The following is a 25,391-nucleotide window of genomic DNA, read 5'->3' as shown; positions in this document are numbered from 1 at the left end:
TGAAAATCGAATTCGTCGAAGTTGTAGTGTAGCATTAAACGAAATTGCATTTTACATATTCTTCGTCAGTTTTATATTTAATCAAATTGTGATTCAAGAATTGATTGTCTTGTATGTTTCTTTCAATTAATTAAAGACTTATTCTATACATAGGATAACAGATTAACATGGATTGATTGGGGATCAGCGGCTTTAGTCGTTCGTTGGCGAAAGTAGCTGGTGTCTGTTGTCGGTCTTTGGTTGGTGGGTGGGGTGGTTGGCGATGGTGGCAGTTGTAGAAAACGGCTAATTGTTTTTTTTTTTTATTATTGAAAATGAAAGGGGTAAAAAGGTAATTTGTGTATGTGAAAGAGTAAAATGCGTATGTGAAAGAGCAATACCCTAAAAATATCAAATTTTTATAATTTTTAAAAATGCGTAGCTAAAGATATTTACGATGCAAAATATACGTTGACAAACTTGACAAAAAAAAAAAGAAAATTACCATTTAGAGTTGAATGGAGAGAATATAAAAGGAGTCTGACGTATTCAACTTATTCTCTATTTTAAAAACAACGTTTAATTCCTCCTTACAAGACATGAATAGATTAACGTTTGAATCAAATTTACGGGTCGGATTTTGAATTGTTGGCTTGAACTGTTGGTGTACATAGACAGAGAGATGCTTTTTTTTTCAAAGCTCCATTACGTACAGAAAAAGTACCAAGGTAGGGAATGCGACCGTTCATATCCAACGGTAACATTTGACCTAGATCTAAGACCTTTTGTCTCTTTGGAGTATTTTGTGGTAGTTGGTTCATAACTCATACGGAGTACATAATACACATGCTGCAACGTCCTTAAATCGTTGGTTTATTTGATTTAATTTCATAATTATAATTATTGGTCCTACCATGGTACGTTGTGTCCCCTTTTGTGATAATGTTTACCTTACTTTAAATCTACATTACAAACTTGTACTAATAATATTGATATAGAGTATAAGAATATGATGACCCCAATTCCCAAATTAATAATTCATGGTGGTTAGAAATCGGTGGCAATCTAATGATAATATCAATATTAATAATTTTACCATTAACATAGGCCCTGTTTGGTAAACAGCGGATTAATTTCAGCATAAGCAGATTGCAAAAGCAGATTATAAATGACAGATTTTATCAGAAGGTTTGACTAGCATATTATAATTAGCATAATTAATTTGAGTGTTTGGTAATTGGCAGATTACGATTAGTAGATTATTCTTTTCTTTGTAAAATGGAGAAAAATTTCCTATTTTACAATATCTAACCAATATGTTGGGGTAAGCGGATATTGTAAAACAAAGATATCATATTGACCCCAAATATCTTTGTTTCAATATCTTTATTACTAAACACTAAAATTAAGATATTGATTGGTCAAACATGCTAAAACCCTCAATATCTTTAAAATTGGCCAATATCTTTGTTTACCAAACACAATATATAATCAAGGATTGAGAGTCAGATATGAGTGAGAGTATCGTGCCATTTTATCCTTAAAACAGACCCAATACCATCATAATGATAGTAGAGATAAACTTTTGATAGTCCTAGAGATGGAAGTCAGAAGTGGGTCATGGCTGGAAAAGGAAATGGCACGGCCTAGACATTGGAAGAGTGGGTTTTGTATCGTGCCGGTGAAATGGAAATGGCAGCCCAGGCATGTAGTGCCATGCGTGCTTGGCAATCCCTCCACTTAAACCTTACTTCTTTGTAATTTTGGGCGTGTCCAAATGTGTCGTGTGCCCGTGCCTGAGCCAAGCGTGACCCATGAGTCCATGACCCATGGCATGTGAAGTGCATGTCATACCGTGCCAATCTCGGTGTCGTGTTAGTTAATATGAGCCATGCGCGGTGCTTGGGCATGGCAGCCCAATAACTCTCCTACCCATTTTCATTTCTACAACTCTACCCTAAACAACTTATGTTATCAAGTGATATCTATTTGACCCGTTTTATTCTTCCACCAATACTCATTGAAGACGGACACTTTTCGTCACAAGCTGAAGACGGGCCAAATGTCGTCATTATAACGACAAATGTGACCATTTTAATGACAAATTATTATAGCCTAGGAAATTGTTCTGGTAACTTTTTGCGTAAAATTGTTACATTTTTGTCTCAAAAGAATCACATTTTATCCCGTCTTCAACTTATAACGAAAGATACCCGTCACAAGCAAGACGCGTTGTATTCTTCAAACGGAAACATTCCGTCTTGAAGGAATCTACGTTCGATCTTAAATGGCACTTCCCCCAAGGAAAAAAAATTGCAAAAAAGGACAGTTACTAATTCAACTTTTTCTATATAAGAACAAGATTTCACTCAATCTATTCTGCCACACCCACACACACACACCTCTCCAATCTCCACCCGCCTCCATATTCTCCCTCTCTTTCATTCGTGGGTCTTTTTCCTCTTCTCACCCACGTGCATTTAAAACATTCACCTAAAACATTTTACTAATTTTTCATCTTTCATTAAAAAAAAATTCACTGTTTTTACTGTTTTAATCGTAGAAAATGGTGATGTTTTCAGTACCAAAGTTAGGGATTTTACTGTTGTTGGTGTTGGTTTGTTTAACTGAAGCACAGTATATGAAATATAAAGATTCAAAATTACCAGTAGGTAAAAGGGTAAGAGATCTTTTATCAAGAATGACATTAGATGAAAAAATTGGACAAATGGTTCAAATTGAACGTAAAGTTGCTTCAGCTGATGTTATGAAGAATAACTTCATTGGTATGTTCCTTTTTGTATTGTAAATAAATTATTTGTTTCGAGTCGTGTTGGTAACCCAAGGGTAAGGTTGCGGAAATATAATACCCCATTTAATCGCTCCGTGCCAATCATTTGTTTAGTTTTGATTAAAATACCGATTACCAAAAATAGAAAGCGTAAACAAATGATTGGGAAGGAGGAAGTAATTTGTAATTTGCACTGCGGTAGTAATGTTGTTGTTGATATATCAAAGTTGGTTATTTGATATGGTAGTGATAGAAAGTTTTGATCTTTTGAACTATTTAATGGTTTTATTGAATGACATTTCTCGTGTTGCTAACACTAGGGTAAGACTGCGTAAATCCGATAATTTATCAGGAACTGTTGAATGTTATTGCTGATATATTGTGTTATTTCAGCCCAAAAGTTGGTTATTTGAAGTATATTGATTGAAAGTTTGATCTTTTGAACTATTGAATGGTTTTATTGAATTATATATCTCGGTTTAATTAAATCCGATACTTTATTACTCCCTCCGTCTCAATCATTTGTTTACCTTTGATTAAAATACCCTCACGAAGAATAAAAAGGTAAACAGATGAATGAGGCGGAGGGAATAACTCGTAATTTGTGGGAACCATTGATGTTCTAGGGTAATGATGTTGTTCTTGCTTGTATATCTTGAGTTGGCTCAGCTGTAAAGTTGGTTACTTGATATGGTATTGATAGAAAGTTTTGATCTTTTGAACTATTGAATGGTTTAATACTTTTATTAGTATGTGACAGTGACAAAGTTGATGATATAATTTTTTAGAAAGTTTGATCTTGTGGACTATTAGGTAATTTTGGTTTTGGTTTATGATATTTCAACTACCTCCGTCCCAATCACTTTATTTTTTTATTCTTTGTGACGGGTATTTTAATCAAAGGTAAACAAATGAAAGGACCGGACAGGGGGAGTATTTTTCGGGGTGAAAGTTGGATTCTTGAACTTAGACTATTAGAAATTTTTGATCTTTGGAATTACTGAGTGATTGGTGATTTATATATAGTTGGTTTCGAAATTCCGGTGTATATTTTGCTCACTGGTTTAGTTTATGCTTGTTTTGTGAGCAGGGAGTGTTCTGAGTGGAGGTGGGAGTGTTCCAGCTCCAAAGGCATCTGCAGAGGCATGGGTTAATATGGTGAATGAATTCCAGAAGGGTGCTCTCTCGACCCGTCTTGGGATACCGATGATTTATGGTATTGATGCCGTTCATGGCCACAACAATGTATATGGTGCTACCATCTTCCCTCATAATGTTGGTCTTGGTGTCACAAGGCAAGTAACATGACCTACTTGGATGAAATCGTTCTCTCCACGATTAATATACCGATGAAATTGTTTAGCTAATGTGATGTTTGATGTCTTTATCAGGGATCCTGACCTAGTGAAGAGGATAGGAGCTGCAACTGCAGTTGAAGTTAAAGCCACCGGAATACCCTACGCTTTTGCCCCATGTATCGCGGTATGTAGGGATCCGAGGTGGGGACGGTGCTATGAGAGTTATAGTGAAGACCACAAGATTGTCCAGATGATGACTGAGATCATTCCAGGCTTGCAAGGAGATGTCCCGGCTGGATACAGAAAAGGTGTTCCGTATGTTGGCGGAAAGTAAGCCCTCTTTCCCTTGATTGCTTCTTCCTTTTGAGATGTACAATCACCTAGAGACGGTTTTAAAGGATGATTCATGTCAGCCAATCCCAAATCATTTTGGAATTAAGGATATGTTGTTGTTGTATAGCAAAATGGCTCACAAAATCACAACGCTTTTAGTACTATGAAATCATAGACGGGCGATGAACGTGGGTAATCCTGTAACCGCCAATCGAGTTTAACACATGACCCATGTGAAAAGGTATACACATGAATTATTTGATCATGAAAAACATTCTGAATGAAAAGTTTGGTTAGGTGCATGTTATGGTTCATGGTATAGCAATACAGAACATGTCACATGTATGATCCTTAGGGAACTACTCATGTTGCATTGCTTATTAAATTGAAATTACGAACGTAAATCTAGATTTAGTCCGATCATTTTTCGTCCCATCCTAAAAATCGGATCTTCTTGCTTGGCACTGGTTCACTGAATTAGATTAAGAACTCGATAAATTATGCCTGTAACTCATGATTAATATTTTTATATATTTTTTTTAATTTGGCTAGGACAAAAGTAGCCGGTTGCGCTAAGCATTTTGTGGGTGATGGTGGGACTCAGAACGGCATTAACGAGAATAACACCGTGATCTCACCTAAAGGACTGTTTGACATCCATATGCCAGCTTACCGCAACGCCATTAGTAAAGGTGTGGCGACAGTTATGATTTCTTACTCTAGTTGGAATGGAATCAAGATGCATGCCAATCGCAATCTTGTCACTGGTTACCTTAAGAATACGCTGAAGTTTCGGGTAAGAAAATATTTTTGATGGCGTTTCTCAACCGAGCATTATAAATTTGATTTTGGATCTGAAAGCTGATAATGTGTTCTTTCTGTTTCGTAGGGCTTTGTTATATCAGACTGGGAAGGTATTGACAGAATTACCTCTCCGCCTCATGCTAACTATACTTACTCCGTTCAAGCCTCTGTTCAAGCTGGTCTCGATATGGTCAGTCGTGTGCATTCTGATTCTGATTCTGATTCTACGTTAGCAAGCTTATTCTGATTCTGATTCTGATTCTGATTCTGATTCTGATTCTGATTCAACATCTTACTCATTGCAGATTATGGTTCCCAATAACTTCCAAGAATTCATCGACGATCTTAAATTATTGGTAAATAACAAAATTATCGGAATGGAGAGGATTGATGATGCTGTCAAGAGGATCCTGAGGGTGAAATTTATCATGGGCTTGTTCGAGAACCCAATGGCCGATCTCAGCCTTGCCAATCAAATTGGCAGCAAAGTAAGCGCGCCTCAGAAACCCTCTTTCATTTTCTCTGTCTGCCAACAAACGAGTTATTTCCTAATGCTTTTGAAATTATCTTTCTTGAGCAGGAGCATAGAGAACTTGCAAGAGAGGCAGTGAGAAAATCGCTTGTTCTTCTGAAGAACGGTAAATCAGCATACCAACCATTACTTCCGCTTCCAAAGAAGGCACCCAAGATACTTGTAGCCGGGTCTCACGCTGATAACTTGGGCTACCAATGTGGTGGATGGACAATTGAGTGGCAAGGAGTTAACGGCAATGATGTCACTAGTGGTACGAATTTATTCCCAACTCTTATACAATCACGCGTAGGGACATTAATATGATAATATCTGCAGCTAGTCTTGCTATAGACGGATATATCCACTTGTTGCTTGTCCTATTAGGAATGTGGTATTGTATTTGGCCCGTCTTTAGTTATAGACGGATATGTGCCGTCTATAATGAGATTTTGTATAATATCTGATGAATGTTGCGTAATTTCCGACAGGCACAACAATTTTAACTGCTGTGAAGAACACAGTGGATCCAACAACCCAAGTGGTCTTCAATCAGAACCCCGACCCAAATTTCGTCAAGTCAGGTGGATTCTCTTATGCTATCGTTGTAGTAGGAGAGCCACCATACGCGGAGACATTTGGTGACAGCAACAATTTGACAATCCCTGAGCCTGGCCCAAGCACCATCAAGAACGTTTGTGGGTCCGTCAAGTGTGTGGTGGTCGTTGTTTCTGGTCGTCCCGTGGTAATCCAACCGTATTTGCCAACCATTGATGCTCTAGTTGCTGCATGGCTTCCTGGATCCGAAGGTCAGGGTGTTACAGACCTGTTATTCGGTGATTATGGATTTACTGGCAAACTCGCCCGTACATGGTTCAAGTCCGTAAATCAGCTCCCGATGAACGTGGGCGACCCACATTATGACCCGCTTTTTCCGTTTGGGTTTGGTTTGACAACTAAATCTGCGAAAGGGTATTGAAAAACCATGACCCGTTTCCAGCAGGGTACGAGGTAGTTGTTTCGCTCCTAATGAATATGCACTATGACCCGTTTTTTCGAGTCGGGTTGGGCTGACAATGTAATCCATCAATGTGTAAGGATATGTATTAGTAAGCGAACGAAAAAGCCCACATTATTGGTGGTGTAAATGGCGCAATTTGTAAGGCATATTTGGTTTTGTGATCATGAAATTATTTATTGAAATCACTGGACTTGAATTTTCATGTTGCCCATTAACTTTCCGTCTCGGATATTTATTTAACTTTAATTAAAATACCCTTACGTTTGTTTATCACGAGCCGTTTGTGTAACACTTTAATCGATGGCTCGATACGAAAACATTAATTCATTATTGTATATTCTCATACGACTATCAGTAAAAAATAAAAAATCAAACCGTCTCATACAAGAGTTGTGTTGATTTACCATATAAAATTGATTTTATTTGTTTGCATTAATAATTATTATACTCCGTAATTAATTATTACTTTGTACTTCAAATTGAAAGGGGGGGAGTAGTATTATTGGTGTAAAATGTACCATTTGGATTACTATCATCTTTTGGCTATAATAGCCTAGTAATATAGGGTGGGTAACTTTACAACTCGGATTAAAATTACGACTTTCTTAGGATTCGAGAATTAGAAAGTACTACTGTACTTGTGTATGTGTATCACCGTTAGGGATGGCAATGGGTCGGGTTGGATCGGGTTTTGCAAGATCCAAACCCGATCCACTTACTTATTGGATCACAGATCCATATCCATACCCGATCCATATCCAAAATTTTAAAATCCATACCCGATCCGTTATACTTTTCTCAAACCCATACCCGATCCACTACATAATCCAAAACCCAATATGAAACTTGATTTGACTACATAAAAATTTAATCTTATATAAGAAAATTTAAATTTCAAGGTTAATAAAGCCTAAATTTTAAATAATATCCACTTGGATCGGGTTCGAGTATGAATGAATCGGCTTTGGATTTGGTTCGGGTTTTCCAATAGTGGATATGGACATGGGTTTTTAAATAGTGGATCGGGAATGGGTTTTTAAAGAGTGGGTTTGGATCGAATTTTTTCCTTCGGTTCGATTCGGGTTGGGTTCGGTTTGGGTCATAATTGCCATCCCTAATCACCGTAATATACCTTATGATGATGCATCAATGGATAAATCTTTCCTAACATAGACTCAAATCTTATCCAAATTAATGGATTATTCAAACAAATCCAGAATTATATTTGGATAATTCATAATAGGAAACTTATCATTTTATTATGGATAAATTAACAACATTAATCTTATCTAATTCGAAGATTATGCTCCTACATTAATCTATATAATATGCACAATGTGCCTAAGTAATTTTGTTCTTCATCATGCAATTTTCATAAACTATACAAAATACAAAATTATATAGTTGTCTTCTTTAATCTGAGAAAGTTAATTTGGCTAAAATCGTTTTTAGCAAAGGTTAGAGACGTTTATCGAGTTTATTACGTACCATATCATATCATATCGTATCGTATCGTATCATGTGCTTTAGTGCATTATGCATGACTTTTTTTCTTAAGATTATACGGAGTATTTGTTTTTTTTTATGCAATGTTCGATATGGTAATGTTGTTGTTACTATTGTTGTCTGTGTGTAGTCGTTTTTAATCCGAATAACTGAAATACGTATAGAGATTTCTCTATCAACGTCTTGCTTATTTCAAATGCGTACAACAACAACATCAGAGCCTTAATCCCAAAATGATTTGGGGTCGGCTGACTTTTATTTCAAATGCGTATAATAAGTTTTTTTTATCCAATCGTCCAATTTAGTAATCGTCATGGGTTATTTAGAAATGGTCTCTCTGTATCCAACTAGATATTATACATAGGATTGATATAAATTTTATCCTCCGGGTAAAATTGTTACGGTATATATTCAGGATTTAATCCTGGTATACAATAATAGTTATGTAAAACAGTTTTATACAAGAATTATTGTTCAGTATTTAATCCCGATTTTTTCAAAACAATTGTTTTTCAGGAACATCATGGGAAAATCATCAACACACATAAATTTTATATTGGGATTAATACTATGCATAAGTATAGTGACTTTAGTAGTAGCAGAGGCACATCAGGAGGAGCGCATGGTGTATAAAGACCCAAAGAAGCACGTCGAAACAAGGGTAAAAGACCTTCTAAAGCGAATGACATTAGCCGAGAAATTAGGACAAATGACTCAAATAGAGAGGGTGAATGCCACAGCAGAGGTGATGAAAAAATACGCGATTGGTAGCGTACTCAGTGGTGGTGGAAGCGTACCTCAGGTAAATGCTAGTGCCGAAGAATGGATTGAATTGGTTAATAGGATACAGAAGGGGTCCCTTAGTAGTCGGCTTGGTATACCGATGATTTATGGGATTGATGCTGTTCATGGTAACAACAATGTGTACAAGGCTACTATCTTCCCTCATAATGTTGGCCTTGGAGTTACTAGGCAAGTTTCTATACTATCTATAAATACGAATTTGTGTTATTTCGAGTATTTGGTTAGTTTATATCATAACTTAACGGGTTTTAATTTTCTGTTGATGTCAGCTAGCTTAGCTGGTAAAGTCATGAGATGTGTTACTCATGACCTTGGTTCAAACCCAGTCAGCAATATATATGCCCTTGTGGGGCTCCCTTTGTACCCAAAAAAAATAACTAGCTTAGCTGATAAAGTCATGAGCCCGTGAGCAACTGATTTAAGAGAAACCCAGAAAAGAATAACTGAACGGGTTTTTCTTAAATCGGTTGTTGCTGAAGGTCATTTTGGATCAAGTCATTCCCGAGTTTGATCATTATTGCTTTTTAACATTGGAGTGCTTGTTATTTATACAGGGATCCAGAGCTTGTAAAGAGAATTGGAGCGGCAACTGCGCTTGAAGTCAGGGCAACTGGCATTCCCTACGCTTTTGCACCATGTATCGCGGTATGGCTGATATCTTTCAAATTTCTTGAAATTTTTGGAACGAAGAATTAGTACTTTGGAATTTTGAGTTTCTGCCTTCTACAACATGCTTTATTGAAACCTCTATAGGTATGTCGAGACCCGAGATGGGGTAGGTGCTATGAAAGTTACAGTGAGGATCCTAAAATTGTTCAAAAGATGACTTCTATCATCGACGGTTTGCAAGGTGTTGCTCCTGCTAATTCCAGAGGTTATCCATATGTTGATGGAAAGTAAGTTAACATATTTTTAAAATTCTCATTTGAGACGGTCTCATGGCAATATTACTCTAAATGGTAAATACATGGTCGAGTCAATTCAGATCGGGTCAGTTTTATCAGGTCTATTTATCTCAACCAGATACGAGAATATGCATTGAAACAAGGTCCTAAATTTGTCGAAAAATTTGGTGTAGGCTGAAAGTTGCAGCTTGTGCAAAGCACTTTGTCGGTGATGGTGGAACCGTAAAGGGAATTAATGAGAACAACACAGTAATTGATTGGGAAGGATTGCTGAAAATTCACATGCCGGGTTATTTGCCCGCGATCAAGAAGGGTGTAGCTACTGTCATGGCTTCCTACTCTAGTTGGAATGGCATCAAGATGCATGCTAATCATCATTTGCTTACCAGCTTCCTTAAAGGCAGACTCGGGTTTAAGGTAATTACATCCACAATTGACGCTACTTCTTAATATCCTCTTGATTATACCGAAGAGGTCTTGGCCTAGTGGTTAAGACTGAGATATCGGGACCCATTGGATCTCGACATTAGATCCATGTTAGGTGGATTCAGATTCGACCTGTTGTCATCCCTACTTAAGTTATAGCTTAAATTTTCTAATCGAAATACACAAATACTATCTTACAACCAGTTATATAGTAGCATTGTACAACCGCCTCAAAGTTGTTGAGCTCTTACACAAAGTTGTTGAGCTATTTTACAAGTTATTGAGCTATTTTACGAAGTTATTGAGTTTAATAATTATTCTATTAAGCTCAATAACTTTGTATCATAGCTCCATAATTTTGTTAGTAGAGCTCGATAACTTTATAACAAAGCTCTATATACAACCAGTTGTATAATATATTAACTGATCGAAATATTAATGAATTGTGTCGAGCAGGGATTTGTTATCTCGGATTGGCAAGGTATTGATAGGATCACATCTCCACCCCATGCTAACTACACAAACTCAGTTGAAACTTCTGTTAATTCCGGTGTTGATATGGTGAGAAAATTTGGTACAATTCCTTGACATTTTGCCTCAAAATATACTTAGATCATGGCTAATGAACTGTCTTTTCGCGTTAATTCTGTTCTGATCACAGATTATGGGGCCTTACAACTACGAGGAGGTCATTAACACATTAACCGAACTTGTACACAAGAAGGCGATCCCAATGAGCCGCATTGATGATGCAGTTACCAGGATCTTGCGAGTCAAGTTCGCCATGGGCCTCTTTGAACATCCTCTGGCCGATACTAGCCTGGTTAAACAACTCGGATCAAAGGTCTAAAAGATTTCAATATTGCTAATAATAACTAGTGAAAATTGCATCGAGAATTTGGACCACACAAACACTCTACCCCACGTGCAAATGAATTTAGACCACACAAACCTTTCCAAAAAAAGGAAAGAGGGAAGATAATCTCTCTACCATGAAAAAGGAAAGAGGGAAGAAATAAGCGACTAGGAGGGAGTATGTTTTATGCTATATCGACTACTAATATATATGTATCGTCGAAAACAGGCTCATAGAGAATTGGCAAGGGAGGGAGTAAGGAAGTCATTGGTAGTGTTAAAGAATGGAAAACACGAGAAGAAGCCGGTACTTCCATTGCCAAAGAAAGCGAAGAAGATACTTGTAGCCGGAACTCATGCTGATAACTTGGCTTACCAATGTGGTGGTTGGACAATTTCATGGCAAGGAGAGAATGGCAACAACTACACTACTGGTACACATTCAAACTACATCAATGTTATTTCGATATTTCACACCCGAGTTAATCAAACTACTTCTCTTACTTTAGGACCCATGTCATTTCGATATTTCACTTTTACTTCGTTCTGAATGTCGACACAGTAATTCTTCTGATGACAATTTACAACATTCTGAATGTCGACACAGTAATTCTTCTGATGACAATTTACAGCTGAATCAAAGTAACATAAATGTGTCGACATTCAGAATGAAGTAAAAGTGTCATCAGAAGAATTACTGTGTCGACAATTTACAGCTGAATCAAAGCTACTGCCTATGACATTATTGCAGTAAGTCTCATTTTAGACGGATAAAATGTGACCATTTTACGGTAAAATGTGCAACATTTCCTGATAATAAGGTACCATCAGTTTATTATTAGAAAATGGTCACATTTTACTATAAAATGGTAATATTTTTCTCGTCTTAAGTTAAGACTATCTGAAATGAGAATTTGCGATGATTTTGAAGGCTAACCAATGTTTGTCTACTATGTTCATATAGGAATAACCATCCTGAAAGCCATTGAAGCAACCGTCGACAAAGACACCAAAGTAGTGTACAAGGAAAACCCGGAAAAATCCTCACTAAAAAAACACGATTACTCCTACGCAATAGTAGTAGTCGGTGAACTTCCATATGCAGAGACCAATGGAGACAGTTTAAACTTGACAATCCCAAAACCCGGTCCAGAGATAATCAAGAATGTATGTCATCATATCAAATGTGTGGTGGTGTTAATCTCCGGTCGACCAGTCGTGATTGAACCGTATCTAAAGAAGATGGATGCTCTTGTTGCAGCTTGGCTTCCTGGCTCTGAAGGCCAAGGTGTGGCTGATGTTTTATTTGGTGATTACGCGGCAACCGGGAAACTTGCTAGGACTTGGTTTAAAAGGGTTGATCAACTTCCTATGAATGTTGGGGATAAGCATTATGATCCTTTGTTTCCTTTTGGGTTTGGGATTACTACCAAGGTTGCAAAGAAAGATGAGTAGTAGATAGATAGATGAAAAAATGTTTTTACACAAATTTTATATTATTATTATTATTATTAATTTATTAATTCTTATAATAAAAGAAGATCTCCCAAATTTTTCCGCCTAAATAAATTTGCCTATAAATAGACTCTCATTATATCATATCTGTTAATTGGGCTTTTATTATATCATATTTGTAATTGAGCTTCCATTAAATTATATCTACAACTGGATTATACTAAACTTTCTCTTTTCCACGGATTATTAAATACAAAACATTAATAATGATAATAATTTTACAATTAAATTTCAAATTGAGTTAAATATCAGTTGTATAATTGTTATTTAAATTTCAAATTGAGTTAAATATCAGTTGTATAATTGTTATTTTATATTATTATTATTATTAATTTATCAATTATTATTATTATTGTTGATTAATAGTGATACAAAATGCATTGAATTCAAATTATTAATGAAGTTTCGTTTATTTAAAATGATGTGTTTACGTGTCATACCTTTGTCCGACCGTCTGAGTTGTGCTGGACATGCTCGGAAAAAGGAGATATGCACGATAACATGAAAACGGACTAAAGTGAGAATGTTTTTTTCTTAAACAATGTGATTGCTAGTTTACTACATCATTTGCCTGACTTCTTGTACCTCGCGGTTATCAGAGTCTGAATTCTGATGTAATGTTGTTGTTGTTGTTGATCATTCATCCAATTGGAGAGGCTTGAAATATTTCTCGTCTATAAGGTATGTTCCGATGCTCAAACGAACAGCCCACACGTTCATTGGTTTTCTAGATACGATCCTGACAACAGACCAAAAACATTAAATCATTATTTCATTCATTTATTGATGTAATTAGTGAAAACTTTGTATTCGTATTCAACTAATCCGTAGATTGATAACGAAGATTACCTCCCGACATCACCGGGATTGAGCAAACCGGAATTGACCCTAAGACAAGGGACTGAAGCCGCGGTCTTAATCATTTTAGGAGCTTCGGTAATGATGATGGGGGATCCTATGTTCAGTTTCGATGCACCCTTGTTGGTTAACTCGGTACCAGATGATTGCTCATTATTCAACGTACACCGAGTCGCCACGCTTCGGAATCTCGTAGTTGGGAGTTCACTTACTGGAAATGGCTTGTGTGCTATGGAAGAAGATAAAGTGTGCGACATTGGTGACTATTAGAGAAAGATAGTTGGAGAAATGGTGTAGGGAGCATGTGTGGCTCTTGTGAAATTGTGATCAACTATTAAGCTATTACAATTTGTTCAATTTGGGTCCACCGTTCTTGGTCTCTAGCGCAAATTCTTACTTCAAACCGTCTTAAGTTAAAACAGCAATCACGATTCACGACTGATTTAAATAATATTTAAAATAAAATAAGGTTGTGACTTATGAGAGGTCTTAACTTAAGACCGTCTTAAGCAAGACATACTATTTCTCCAGTAAATTGTCCCAAACCATTTTTCTTAACGCCACTTATTTACGTAAGTTAAGCCTAGGAGATGAATCTTCGAGACACATCTTTGTGTCTTGTTGCAGGTATTTCTCCAAAGCTCAGTCCGTTAAGATAAGTAAAGATTTGTTCGATCATTTGGCTAACTCTGTTCATCCTTTCAAAGAATGCTGAGGATGTTGAAGTTGATCTCTGTGTTCAGTCATCCATACGCCGCCATCAACACACTTTTGTAACCCGATGTAGTTACTTTGTTGTACTCCCTCCTATTCATTTTAACTCTCCCCCTTTCCTTTTTCATCTATTCATATAACTCTCCCCCTTTCCTTATTTAGTAAAGTTTTATACTTATTTTAATCACCTTACCCCACAATACTCATACTTTATCTTATTTTAATCACCTTACCCCACAACAATACTTATTTTAATCATCTTACCTCACAATAATACCTTCTCTCTCTCCAATTACCTTACACCACCACAATACTTTACGATAAAATAATCATCCCCTTAATTTGCGTGCCATTTTGAAAGGGGAGAGTTAAAATGAATAGGAGGGAGTATTAGTTTACGGTATTACTAAAATAAGTGCATTTGACCATATGAGTCCAATGTCATCTGTATAAGAACTTTCTTTTACGACTGCCCAAAAAAACACATCAGAAGATAACAGGACTCACTCACATGAGACTAGGTTCAAATATAGCAACTGATTTCAAAGTTCCAAACGGAAAATATAATAAATCAGAACGAATATTGGCACTCGAAAGGTAACTTCTATTGTTTCAACATAAAAAAATATTGTGCAGTTGGTAGTAAAACACTAGTTGATCCTATGAGTATACAATTTCAATTAATCAGAAAGTTGCGGAACATACACCATTGTCAAATATAACTCAACTCCCCTTCCCCCTGCTAAGAAGATGTCCACTGCAGGATACGGAGTATATTGCAGCGAAATATATTTACATTTACATATACTGGTTACGATTAATTTACAGAAACAAAAAAAAAAAGCTACAGGCAGGGGCAACCAGATTCGATTCAATTGAAAGGGCGGTAGCAAAACTTGATAGCCTGACCGTTTCACGACATTGTTACACTATGCACTCATTTCTTGGCATAGGTTAGATATGCATCCTGGGCAATACTTAAAACATCGGGTCGCTCTGCTTGATTGTAGGTTAGACAGCGCCGTATTAACTCCTGAGATAGCAAATGGAATATGAATATCAAGAGTTTGTAGCAGGCAAAAAAAGAATGAATTCCAAAAGTACGAAATAAAAAGGTATCACACAAGAAAGTCGAAGATAAATAAGAACTGTATGTTACAAGTTTCAATCCATTGTGGCAACATGACTACTAAATGAAATTTTCGTGGAATATTTCAACAAAGAATTACTATTTCGCAATAGAAGCACAACTTGTTTAGTGAATTGTTTTACGCTATTTCTTCATTTAACACCGAAAAAAAGTGGGCTTTGCCTTCATTGGGATTGGAAACAAGCTAGTTATGCTCACGAAGAAAGTCATGCTCATGAAGAAAGATACTACGGTAGAATTTATGAATAATATTTGTTCCTCAAATCATAAATATTTGATTTAGGGTTATTGATTGATATACATGGAATGATGAAGAATGAGTTCGTCTTACTTTTGCCTCAGCTGAAACACTAGGTCTTGAAGGGAAGTCCACCTTCCTAGCTTTGATAATGGTATCTTCACGTAAAATTCGCTCCTGAGTTTGATCGTGTCCAAAAGGACGTCTCCCAAACAGCATTTGGTAGAACAGGACACCCACCGACCAGACATCCACCTGGGTTCAAGGTTTTAACCATAGATATTAAACCGGTGGTCCATGGCTTATCATCCAAGGATAATTGAGAGCTTGCACATGATGTCACGAATCCAACTTCATATATATCAACTCTAACAAATAAAGATACATACCTTTGACGATATTAACGGTATTTTATGGAGCTCAAAGCATTCAGGAGGCAGATACCTAGAGATATATATTATCCAAATTAATTCACGAAGTTAGCGGGAAAAAGGGGGAGCAACAGTTCACGAACAAACAAACAAACAAACAAGCACTTTGGCCATCTTAATTACGATAAAAGTAATTAAACTTCTAGTGTCTTCTGAAACGTGGAAGTATGTCCGCACCATCATGTTTTAGTATATATCCCAAGTCGGAAAAGATTAAGGCATGAGCAAAGCACCAGGTCAGGTAAATCTTACCAAGAGCCAATTTCATCAATTGTTAGAAATCATCGATGGATTAGGACAAAAGAATAAAAGATCACATAACAATACTTCCAAAGTAGTCCGCAGACAGGGATCTCAATGAATAAACTTCTTATTTATATTTTTTTTGGTTATATATGGTCATTTTTTGAGATCTTTCAACTTACATTTTCATCCACATACATGTTCCCTAATTTTTTGTGAAAAACAGACTAGAATGTTTACTCATGGGCAGAAGCAGCACTGCAGCAGCGCATATGACAATTTAAGACTTTCACTTTAATTGATTAAGAAAAGAGGGGAATCAATAAATTTGACATGTTAATCCAATATATTTGATGAGAAAAATGTTCATAGTTCAGACCTAAGTTCATGAAGAGACATAAAAGAGTAACGCGTATCCACCTAGACTCACCAATAAGTTCCCGCTCCTTGAGAAGTAAGCTCCATACCCTGAGGTCCAACATCCTCCTCTACTATTTTACTCAATCCAAAGTCTGTCAATTTAGCAATTCCAAGCTCATCAAAAAGTACATTCCCAGGCTTCAAATCATAATGAATAATCTTTTGTGTTCTCTTGTTCAAATAAACAAGTCCTTGAAATATCTGCACAATTATTATCCGTGCTTCCTTCTCTGACAACACAGGTGTAGCCTTAAGAACAGCGTCAAGATCTTTGCCTGACATGATGGATTGAGAGCCATGAAAAAAAGGTAAATCTATAATATATATATAAAGGAAAACATCATCCAGCATATTCTTACCGCTACAAAACTCCAGGACCGTGCAAAATGCATTGTGATCAATCTCAAAAGTATCCCAAAGACGAACAATGTTATTATGGACCAAGGTCTTGTGAATGTTGTACTCTCGAATAGCATGTCTGATGTAGCTTTGCTTCTTTTCTTCACTCCACTGGGGATTCAGACCATGAAGCTTGCATGCAACGTATCTATGCTCTACCAAGTCATAAGCCTGCCGGAAATTTTTCATGTCAACTCAATTAAAAAGGTTTAGGCTCATATTGTCAAAAGGCAAAGAAAACCTTGAGGATTCTTTTAAAGAAGACTGAGATAGAAGATGGTGCAGGTGAGCACTTATTGCTGTCCAGGTTCAGACCTTGTAAACCTCGCTGAATCCTCCTTTCCCTAAAAGATTCAAAAGAGCATAGCGACGGTTCAGAATTGGAAAGTTGTTGAAGCGAGAACCATCTTCGTCTCGTATACGCTTCATCTCACGTATTAGCCTTCCCTTCTCCAACTCATACCGGTCTCTCTCGCGATAGACCCCTTCTTCCTCCTAAAGATAACCGAACAGTAAGCTGAAACCAGAAAGCTTTCAAGAGAAGAAGACAGAGAGCAAGGAAAGAGCTGTAAAAATCTTCAAAACCTTACCCGCTTAATACTGGCTAGTCGAGATTTATAAATTTCATCCTGTATAAGAAAATCTTCCTCTTGATTACCGGACTCCATGTCACCAACATCACTTTTATCTACAAGAATACATGAAATCCACAAGTGACTAATTATAGAGAGAACACAATCTTAAATACGAATTTCTCCACAACAATGATCCTGATCACCCATTCAGATGTGAACAAATGTGTTGAAGAACAGTGGATATTTGAATTTGCGAATATCACACAAAACACCAACGGAATAACTTGACAAGCGCTCAATGAATGATGAACAATTGATCTTGCACAAAAAATGGTAGGAGAAGATGGAGAAAGAGAGAAAACAAAACATCGATTCAATTTATAGATTAACTGGATGATGGTGAGGATGGAGGTAGAGGAGCAGATCGGCCAATAAACCCAAAAGAAAACTTTGAAAGTCTTCAAGCGAAACAGAGTATTTTTCTTCACATTTTCCGAATCCACAAAACACACTAATGATCCACAACTTCCATCGGGAAGTTATATCGACGTGCCTAGTTAAAATCTAATAACTCAATGACGGGAAATAAATACGGAGGAGGCTTACAAATAAAACTCTAATCTAATTATTTAAATTGCATAATGACAGCACATAAAAGTTAAAACAATAAAAACAACTTGTCAACGTCATAGTAGGATGACTGGGTGACATGGGCCAGTTTAGAGGCAACGACGGCCAGCGCATAGTACTTTTGTTCATAGAATTTCGTTAGTCAAAGGTGAAGAGTTCGGGTAAAAACAATCATTAAGGCTATGCCATAACATAAATGGAGTAAATTTATCTTCTGATAAAATAAAATAAAATAAAATAGGGTGTTAAATGTAGAGATGTACCAGATGGTCGCTTTCTCAACAATTTCCGTTGCCTCTCAACCATTTCCTTTGCCTCCAATAATTGTTTCTAAAAGAACATCTCGTCAGCAGTTAATATATGTGATGTCAAAATATCTCTAAACGCCAAAAAAGGTGACATTCATATAATCATATATCCATATTCCAATACGGACAAGCATTTGGCTCCCATGGAAATAGTTTTCTTGGGTATAAAGTTATCATTTAGCGATTCAGTAAATGATTATTGTGGATAACAAAACATAAAGGCATTTAAGTAAAATGTTAATTACTGGTGTACTACAACAAGTACTACCAGTTTGCTTAATAATCTACACACCAAAAAGAAGGGTGTCAACTACAGAAACTAAAGCACACTTACAATATGAGCGTTGATGTCTTTCAATGCTTGTCCATCCTCCCACGTCTCAGATATGACATGACCAGCCCTGAAACATTGATGTCGCATTGAATCAAAAATAGAAGACGGGTAAGCATTCAGATATCAAGAGAAATTAACAACTATGCTCAGTACACATAATTTTATCTGCATATAGTTGTCATACCTGATCACTCCAACACTTCCAAGCCTAAGAGAATCCTGGCGAATTTTCATCCTTGTTTCTTGTCTCTCAGCTTTTGAAACAGATATCAGCAGATCAGATATGACTTTTGCTCGCTGTAAAGATGAACATACCATGTCGTCCATATCAAAAGAATCTAGATGAAATTGAATGGTGTGCAAAACAATCAGACTTTTCACTATATGCTATCACCACCATTAAGACTTTCTAAAGAGGACAAGTCATAAAATTGATGAGAGCAGCTAAATACAACATACAGAACTAAATATATATTGCATTATAGGCTCATAAGAATATGGAATGAACAAACCTTTGGTTTCATTAGTTCTTCACATTCCTTATGTTCCTTGAGCTCCTAAGTGGATCAGATAGAATGATATTAGAATTTAGTAGCATACTACTAGCATGCACATATTACAATAACATAATAGCGACAAAGCATCATATAAAACTATATTTACCTTCTCTAATTGATTGCACAGCTTCTGATAATTAGCAACCTCCTCACGTGATTTTTTTAGCTCCTCTTCTAAGATGGCAACTTTACTGCGCAATGATGAAACCTCTTCCTGGTAGAGGAACAATAAAGACATGAGAAGATATAAAAGATAGCATCTTCCTTTTCCATCACTAATAAAACACATCTAGTGAACCCTGCTCCACCTTTCTATTCTAAAGTTACTATGTAACCTGTGTTTTTATAGGTGTTTTTTTTTTTTGCTTCATTTTGGGGGAGTGGGTGTCAGACAACAGTTTTTTGCTAACACAACTGATCAGAATCTATAATACCTCAAAGGAAGGCCGTTCACCATTTCCAAACAATTCTTTACTTTTCACATCCTGCAAAATGATAGATAATCCATATTAAGTGAGGACAGTCAATTGTCGGATACTGACAAAGATATCAAACTTCCTTATAATCATAAAGTCATTAATTCAGTTAGTAATTACAGCTCATGTATCATCAGACAACAACTTTAATTATTTAACGAAGGAAGAGGTATGTATGACTATATCTTTTTTCCAATAATTAGACTCCTTGGCCTGTACGGATATACACTTGTCAACACTAATATCCATAATTTTCCTCTTTTAAAGTGACTCTTTGATTCCATTGCAAAAAATAATTACAACAAATAACACAGAAGAAGAAAACGAAGAAGTTTGTTCAATTCCAAGTAGAAATTACCTTGTTTGAGCTATCCGCATGACCATTCAAAGAAGGAACTGCTGAAGAAGATATTTGAGTTTTAGAATTATCATTTGATTTAGAACCACGTCCCCGTCCAGATGATCCATGCGGCCTCCCACGACGCTGTTTTTTCTTGTTTGTTTTAACATCTACCTTTCCATCACCCACGCCCTGACACATTTATCAAAGGACATGAATAAGCAAAGTTCAGAACTAAAAGCTCAAACCCGTTCAGGTGATTATCCATTTTATCTTCCCATTCAGAACCACCTATCTTTTAGTTACTTATTGGGGTAATGTTCTTGTTCTTATCTTCCCTTTAATCAAGGTCTAAGCTCCAAGTTACCCTGTCTAGTTATCTATCAGAGTTTTAACGCGAATTTTAAGTTCAGAGGCAATAAGTAACTACAATATACACACGTTACAAAAATTAAGTATGATGGTGTATCAGCTAAAATACAGGGATAAATGGATAATCACCTGAACGGGATCCAAAACAGTGCTATTGTCATCCTGAACTCTTTGACGCTTCTGAGTGTTGGCTTGTATAAGATATTCCCCACCATTCTGAGAATGAAAGCACAAAAAAAAAAGAAAAAAAAAATTAAGGAAATTAAATACAATGATTGAACTTGAAATAAACAGAGAACAGTCTCGTAAGGCTATGACTTATAAATATGTGAAGATTCAAAGCAATAAAACATACGGTCAAAGATAGAAAAGTAAGTGTGTGTGTGTGTGTGTGTGTGTGGGGGGGGGAGATATCCAGGAAAGGAATGTCATAGTATCCTAAACGGCTTGAGGATAAGCATTTCCAGAGAGTGATGACAGCCGAACGTTAGAAAAACATGTTGCTCAAAACTGAATGCAAAAAATCAATATAAAGTCATTTAATAACAAATGTAAGATCACTAACAGTGGTAAGAAAAGTAAGCTCTCAAAAAAAAAAAAAAAAAAAAAGAGTTAGAGAACAGCTGGCCAAATGTAGCGACAAATTTATCATGGAAATTTATGACGACAACTGTATATGACAGGATTACTAGTGTTTCGCAATATATCTGAGACCTTTGATAGTAAAACTTACAATTCAGCTAATTTGCACTTTCAGAGATATAAAATGCAAAGCCAAATCACACCCATTTACGATTACAACAGTTGAATGACACTTCTTAGAGAACTGTATAGTTATTAGCTGTAATTAAAATTGTATATCATGGTCATTCAGATTACCATAACGGACTACGAAGGTGCACGTTCAATGATCCACAACAATGACCAACCTGACGGTAAATGTCACGTGTAAGCCTTAATAAATGGCAATCACTTGCCATTTTCAATGGATATTGAACAACAACATTACTCCAATGTCTTAAGGGCTCCTGTAAATGGCAAGGTAGGGGGACGAATGTACACCGTCATGCCCTTGTATTGGTTAACACAGAGAAACTGTTTCTAATGACCCAAGATGAAAACTGCATCGGAAATTAAATGACTAATTGACACCACTTTCAATCGCATCCCTAAAAGACCGACGTCTTGTTTCACGAAACCATTTACAATGAATATAAACGGCTGATTTACAGAAGGCGACAAGTATACAACCAAGCAGTTCTACATAATTTAGGAACTAATTAACACCACTTTCAAACCGAATTAACTACTAATAACACAAATAACAGTTAAAAAATCGATCGAAAACACTAAACTTTGGCTCACTTACATCATCATCAGAATCACTAGAAGTGGAAGCATCAGGCACATTTTCAACAGCCTCAAACCTCGACGACGAGGACGGCCAAACAGGCTGGGTAGGCACAGGCAAGGAGCTCGAACCCAAAACTAAACCCGAACCCGAACTCAAACCCTTGCCCACTAAACGAGCTTCAAGCTTAGCCCTTTTGGTGGGATTCAATGAATTATCAGATTGGTTACTTGAATTAGACGCTAAATGGATCAACACATCATCAGACATTTTCAACACTTAAACAGCAAACAACACAAAATAATCCCAAATTGAACGAACAACAAACCCTAAAATGTAAGATTTTTCCTACACATGATTAACAACTAGTTAAAATTGAAATTGAAGTTGGAATTGCAGGAATTGAAGCTGTTATTGAAGTTAATAGTTAACATATGAAAGTGAAATGCGACTCAATTTAAGATCTAAACCCTAATTTTTGAATTGGGGGCGAATTATTTGAGAGGTATGAGGTACTGAAAGAGTATAGTAAAAGAAACAAGCTGGAAATCAGACAATTTGAAGCAGCAATGTAGCATTAACTAAGCAAGTTATCGATTTGTTTTCGAAAGATTGGGAGAGGAAAATGAAATTAGGGTTTGATGATGGAGTAAAATAGGGGTTTAGGGATGCGATTGAGGAACGGAGATTAAATTGATTGGGGAAATTAGGGGAAACGGGGGATTTTTTTGGGGAAAGAGTATCACTTGCATAATACAAGTTGTTACAAGAAAAAGATTAAAGTAAATTGGATCGGAAATGAAAATATTTAACATTAGGGTATTTATAAAGAATCGGTTTTTTCTCGGATGGGAAGTAGAGCGGGCCGTTATTAGGGATTTGACCGAGTGGCGACTTTGAGAATCCGTCACTTCTAGCTTTCTAGGGGTGGTTTCTGTGGAGATTGGAATGTAATCCGAGCTACAATTGGATGGATGGGTATATGGGAGGTTAGACTTGTTTTTATGAAGGGGATAAATAGACGTGTACTCAATCACGCCAGTCATTTAAATAAGAATTGTAATGAGCGAGAATTACGCTTTTGGTTGAGTTAATATTGAACAATGGCACCCATCAAAACTATTTGAAGGTATATTCTTCATCTCTCTTCAAACCATAACTTATTTTTAATATTCAAATTAGTATTTTTAGGTCGAAAGATGTTTGGAATTCAGACCTTCAAAAATGTGATGTTTACAAGATGATGTCGGCTTTATAATCTCCTTGTGTGATGATTTTGAAGCGGTGTGCCAGTCGGATATTTTGAGGCAAAAGTGTAACGTCCCTCCCCAACCCTTTGGGCAGGGAGTGATTACTCACACGAGTTTATCAGGCTATGAACTTGCCCCACATATTAATATGGGTTCTTTTTAGCGCACCTTTGACTGTGGAGTTCTTATCACGCGCCTAAAAAAGAAAATGCACTTTGTTGATATGATTAATACTTTCAATTACTTTAAAACACTAGCTGTTTGAGCTTAACAATAAACCTCTTTAGTAATAAGACAAATCACTCGAACCTCTTCGATTAACATGGGATATTATAAAGTGACTTTGGGATCAAATATGAAAACCCAATTTGACCCATATTAATATTTTCATTTATTATGAAAATATGTCTCGGTTACCAACCATAAACATTGTGCCACAATTAGGCAGTAATGTAGCATGGGGCATGTTTGCCCAGTGTGTCATGGCAGAATAGAGGTGTGCCTCATTTGTTTTGAGATTGTGGTTTGGCAGATGGTGGGAAAAGAGAAATGTGGTCAAGTTAAGTGTGCTTCGATATAAGATGTTATGGATAAGCAGGTTCTTTTGAGTGGGAGATGGAATAAGGAGGATTTTAATTTGTAGAGGGGGTGAAGTGAGTCGACATGTACATAATTTTATGACGGGTTGTTAAACCATTTGGTAAGGGCTTATTTAGGTTTTTCTTTTTAAGAATTGAAGGTACGGGGATGCTTATTGTGAGTCTCGATACAGGAAGAGGTCATAGGTGAAGAGGAGGAAATAACTTTAAATCTAGTGTAACGAAAGCGGTGAGTAAGTTTCCCGTAAAACGATTTTACGATATTAATATTGTAAAACCACGTGAAAAAGACCTTGATGCCTCCATTATGGAAAACTCGCGGTTAGTTGAAGTTATATCAGTATGGTTATTTACTTATTTAGGTAAAATAACAATTGGTTTTACCATAACACTTGTGTACCTCGGTTTTTTACAAGAATTGTTGTTGTTGAAGTTGTACTTTGTTTTATTGCTGATTTTTTTTAATAAGGTTACACGTTAGATCGTGTTACATTGTTACACTATGATATATCGATGATTGATTTTGATCAACTAAGCTCGATTATAACTGATGTTGTGAAGCTTGGTTTAACGAATATGTGTCAACTTCTTTTAGGTTTCAATAAGTCTTCTAAGAATCCGTTTCACATTGTCTTGACTCTCGAAATTGTTCATTTTTATGCTTTTAGTTTTTACTTTTCTCCATGTAAGGATATGTCGCATCTCTTTTCACCAAAAAAACGTTATGATGACACGATACATCCACCAAACAAACAAGGTGAAAAAACAACTAACGCAATGTGAGAGCCCTGACGGCAATATTATTATGATTTTTGGCGGAGTTAGCGGAGGGCTAGTAAGGGCGTTCGTCCCCGCTGGACTATAGAAAATTCAAAGTGTTTAGTTAAATTTTTTTTTTTTTCAAGTGTACTTTGTAGTCTTCAGTCTATTACCTTATTACCCCCGCTTAAAATTTCCGCCCCCATAAATTAAAATCATGGTTCCGCTAATTGTGAGGCCGTCTCTTATCCATCCCCTATATACTAAAATATTAACACATCTTTAATTTTCCCGCTTACATTTCCCGCCCAAGTGAATTATACTAGATAATATTTATTTCCTATTTAATTTGTATTCACTATCTATATTTACTAATAAAATCTCTTTTACTACTAAGAGAATAATATTTCTCTTATTTCCCACCAAATGCATCTGTCTATCTAATTCAAGAAACAAGTAAAATATTCCATCTTTAAACTATTAACTTTTTTATTAAACTAATTAGTATAGATTAAAATTATAAACTATCTTTTTTTTTATTAAACTATTAACTTTACTAACGGTTATAATTTTTTCATCAAAATAAATTAAATTTGATGTTAAACTATAAATTACACGTTGTAAATTCTTCATTAAATG

The 25,391-nt window shown here is 36.2% G+C and overlaps 4 protein-coding genes across 5 annotated transcripts; 2 read left to right on the top strand and 2 right to left on the bottom strand.

The window, feature by feature from the left end:
* Window positions 1-2,358: 2,358 nt before the first annotated feature.
* LOC141615028 (uncharacterized) lies at window positions 2,359-6,937 on the top strand. Its single transcript, XM_074433626.1, has 8 exons — window positions 2,359-2,765; window positions 3,861-4,065; window positions 4,162-4,398; window positions 4,954-5,197; window positions 5,291-5,395; window positions 5,511-5,693; window positions 5,786-5,990; window positions 6,208-6,937. Exons 1-8 carry the CDS (start codon window positions 2,546-2,548, stop codon window positions 6,693-6,695), a joined length of 1,887 nt encoding a protein of 628 aa, XP_074289727.1. The 5' UTR covers window positions 2,359-2,545; the 3' UTR covers window positions 6,696-6,937.
* Window positions 6,938-8,080: 1,143 nt separating this feature from the next.
* On the top strand, window positions 8,081-12,832 carry LOC141614996 (uncharacterized). Its single transcript, XM_074433618.1, has 9 exons — window positions 8,081-8,194; window positions 8,760-9,215; window positions 9,602-9,692; window positions 9,801-9,943; window positions 10,126-10,369; window positions 10,835-10,939; window positions 11,040-11,222; window positions 11,463-11,667; window positions 12,198-12,832. Exons 2-9 carry the CDS (start codon window positions 8,767-8,769, stop codon window positions 12,686-12,688), a joined length of 1,911 nt encoding a protein of 636 aa, XP_074289719.1. The 5' UTR covers window positions 8,081-8,194; window positions 8,760-8,766; the 3' UTR covers window positions 12,689-12,832.
* On the bottom strand, window positions 10,999-13,936 carry LOC141615011 (protein CHLORORESPIRATORY REDUCTION 42, chloroplastic). 2 transcript variants are annotated; one of them, XR_012529557.1, is made up of 3 exons: window positions 13,598-13,936; window positions 13,334-13,487; window positions 10,999-11,198 (listed from the first exon to the last, which is right to left on the bottom strand). XR_012529557.1 is itself a non-coding variant. In XM_074433621.1 (2 exons), exons 1-2 carry the CDS (start codon window positions 13,861-13,863, stop codon window positions 13,385-13,387), a joined length of 369 nt encoding a protein of 122 aa, XP_074289722.1. In that variant the 5' UTR covers window positions 13,864-13,936; the 3' UTR covers window positions 13,262-13,384. The 2 variants fall into 2 exon arrangements, 1 of the variants encoding a protein (XP_074289722.1); XM_074433621.1 differs by lacking the exon at window positions 10,999-11,198 and having other exon boundaries at window positions 13,262-13,487.
* Window positions 13,937-14,974: 1,038 nt separating this feature from the next.
* On the bottom strand, window positions 14,975-22,944 carry LOC141614986 (serine/threonine-protein kinase TOUSLED). The gene is made up of 16 exons (XM_074433615.1): window positions 22,163-22,944; window positions 20,923-21,009; window positions 20,440-20,613; window positions 20,040-20,090; window positions 19,712-19,819; window positions 19,561-19,605; window positions 19,233-19,345; window positions 19,049-19,115; window positions 18,670-18,736; window positions 17,792-17,889; window positions 17,517-17,696; window positions 17,162-17,372; window positions 16,813-17,077; window positions 16,098-16,152; window positions 15,802-15,963; window positions 14,975-15,353 (listed from the first exon to the last, which is right to left on the bottom strand). The coding sequence occupies exons 1-16, from the start codon at window positions 22,412-22,414 to the stop codon at window positions 15,258-15,260; spliced, it is 2,031 nt and encodes a 676-aa protein (XP_074289716.1). The 5' UTR covers window positions 22,415-22,944; the 3' UTR covers window positions 14,975-15,257.
* Window positions 22,945-25,391: the final 2,447 nt, after the last annotated feature.

The sequence above is a fragment of the Silene latifolia genome, chromosome 1 (genome assembly GCF_048544455.1).
Source record: "Silene latifolia isolate original U9 population chromosome 1, ASM4854445v1, whole genome shotgun sequence".
Classification (NCBI taxonomy): Eukaryota; Viridiplantae; Streptophyta; class Magnoliopsida; order Caryophyllales; family Caryophyllaceae; genus Silene; species Silene latifolia.
This window is presented reverse-complemented; position numbering and strand designations above follow the sequence as displayed.

Coding starts and splice junctions, on each gene's coding strand:
- LOC141615028 (XM_074433626.1), top strand. CDS start 2,546: ATGGTGATGTTTTCAGTACCAAAGTTAGGGATTTTACTGTTGTTGGTG. Junction 2,766..3,860: donor TATGAAGAATAACTTCATTG/GTATGTTCCTTT, acceptor TTTTGTGAGCAG/GGAGTGTTCTGAGTGGAGGT. Junction 5,396..5,510: donor TTCAAGCTGGTCTCGATATG/GTCAGTCGTGTG, acceptor TACTCATTGCAG/ATTATGGTTCCCAATAACTT.
- LOC141614996 (XM_074433618.1), top strand. CDS start 8,767: ATGGGAAAATCATCAACACACATAAATTTTATATTGGGATTAATACTA. Junction 9,693..9,800: donor CTTTTGCACCATGTATCGCG/GTATGGCTGATA, acceptor AAACCTCTATAG/GTATGTCGAGACCCGAGATG. Junction 10,940..11,039: donor TTAATTCCGGTGTTGATATG/GTGAGAAAATTT, acceptor TTCTGATCACAG/ATTATGGGGCCTTACAACTA.
- LOC141615011 (XM_074433621.1), bottom strand. CDS start 13,863: ATGTCGCACACTTTATCTTCTTCCATAGCACACAAGCCATTTCCAGTA. Junction 13,488..13,597: donor AATCCCGGTGATGTCGGGAG/GTAATCTTCGTT, acceptor GTCTGTTGTCAG/GATCGTATCTAGAAAACCAA.
- LOC141614986 (XM_074433615.1), bottom strand. CDS start 22,414: ATGTCTGATGATGTGTTGATCCATTTAGCGTCTAATTCAAGTAACCAA. Junction 20,091..20,439: donor ATGCGGATAGCTCAAACAAG/GTAATTTCTACT, acceptor ATCATTTTGCAG/GATGTGAAAAGTAAAGAATT. Junction 18,737..19,048: donor AAGACATCAACGCTCATATT/GTAAGTGTGCTT, acceptor ATGTTCTTTTAG/AAACAATTATTGGAGGCAAA.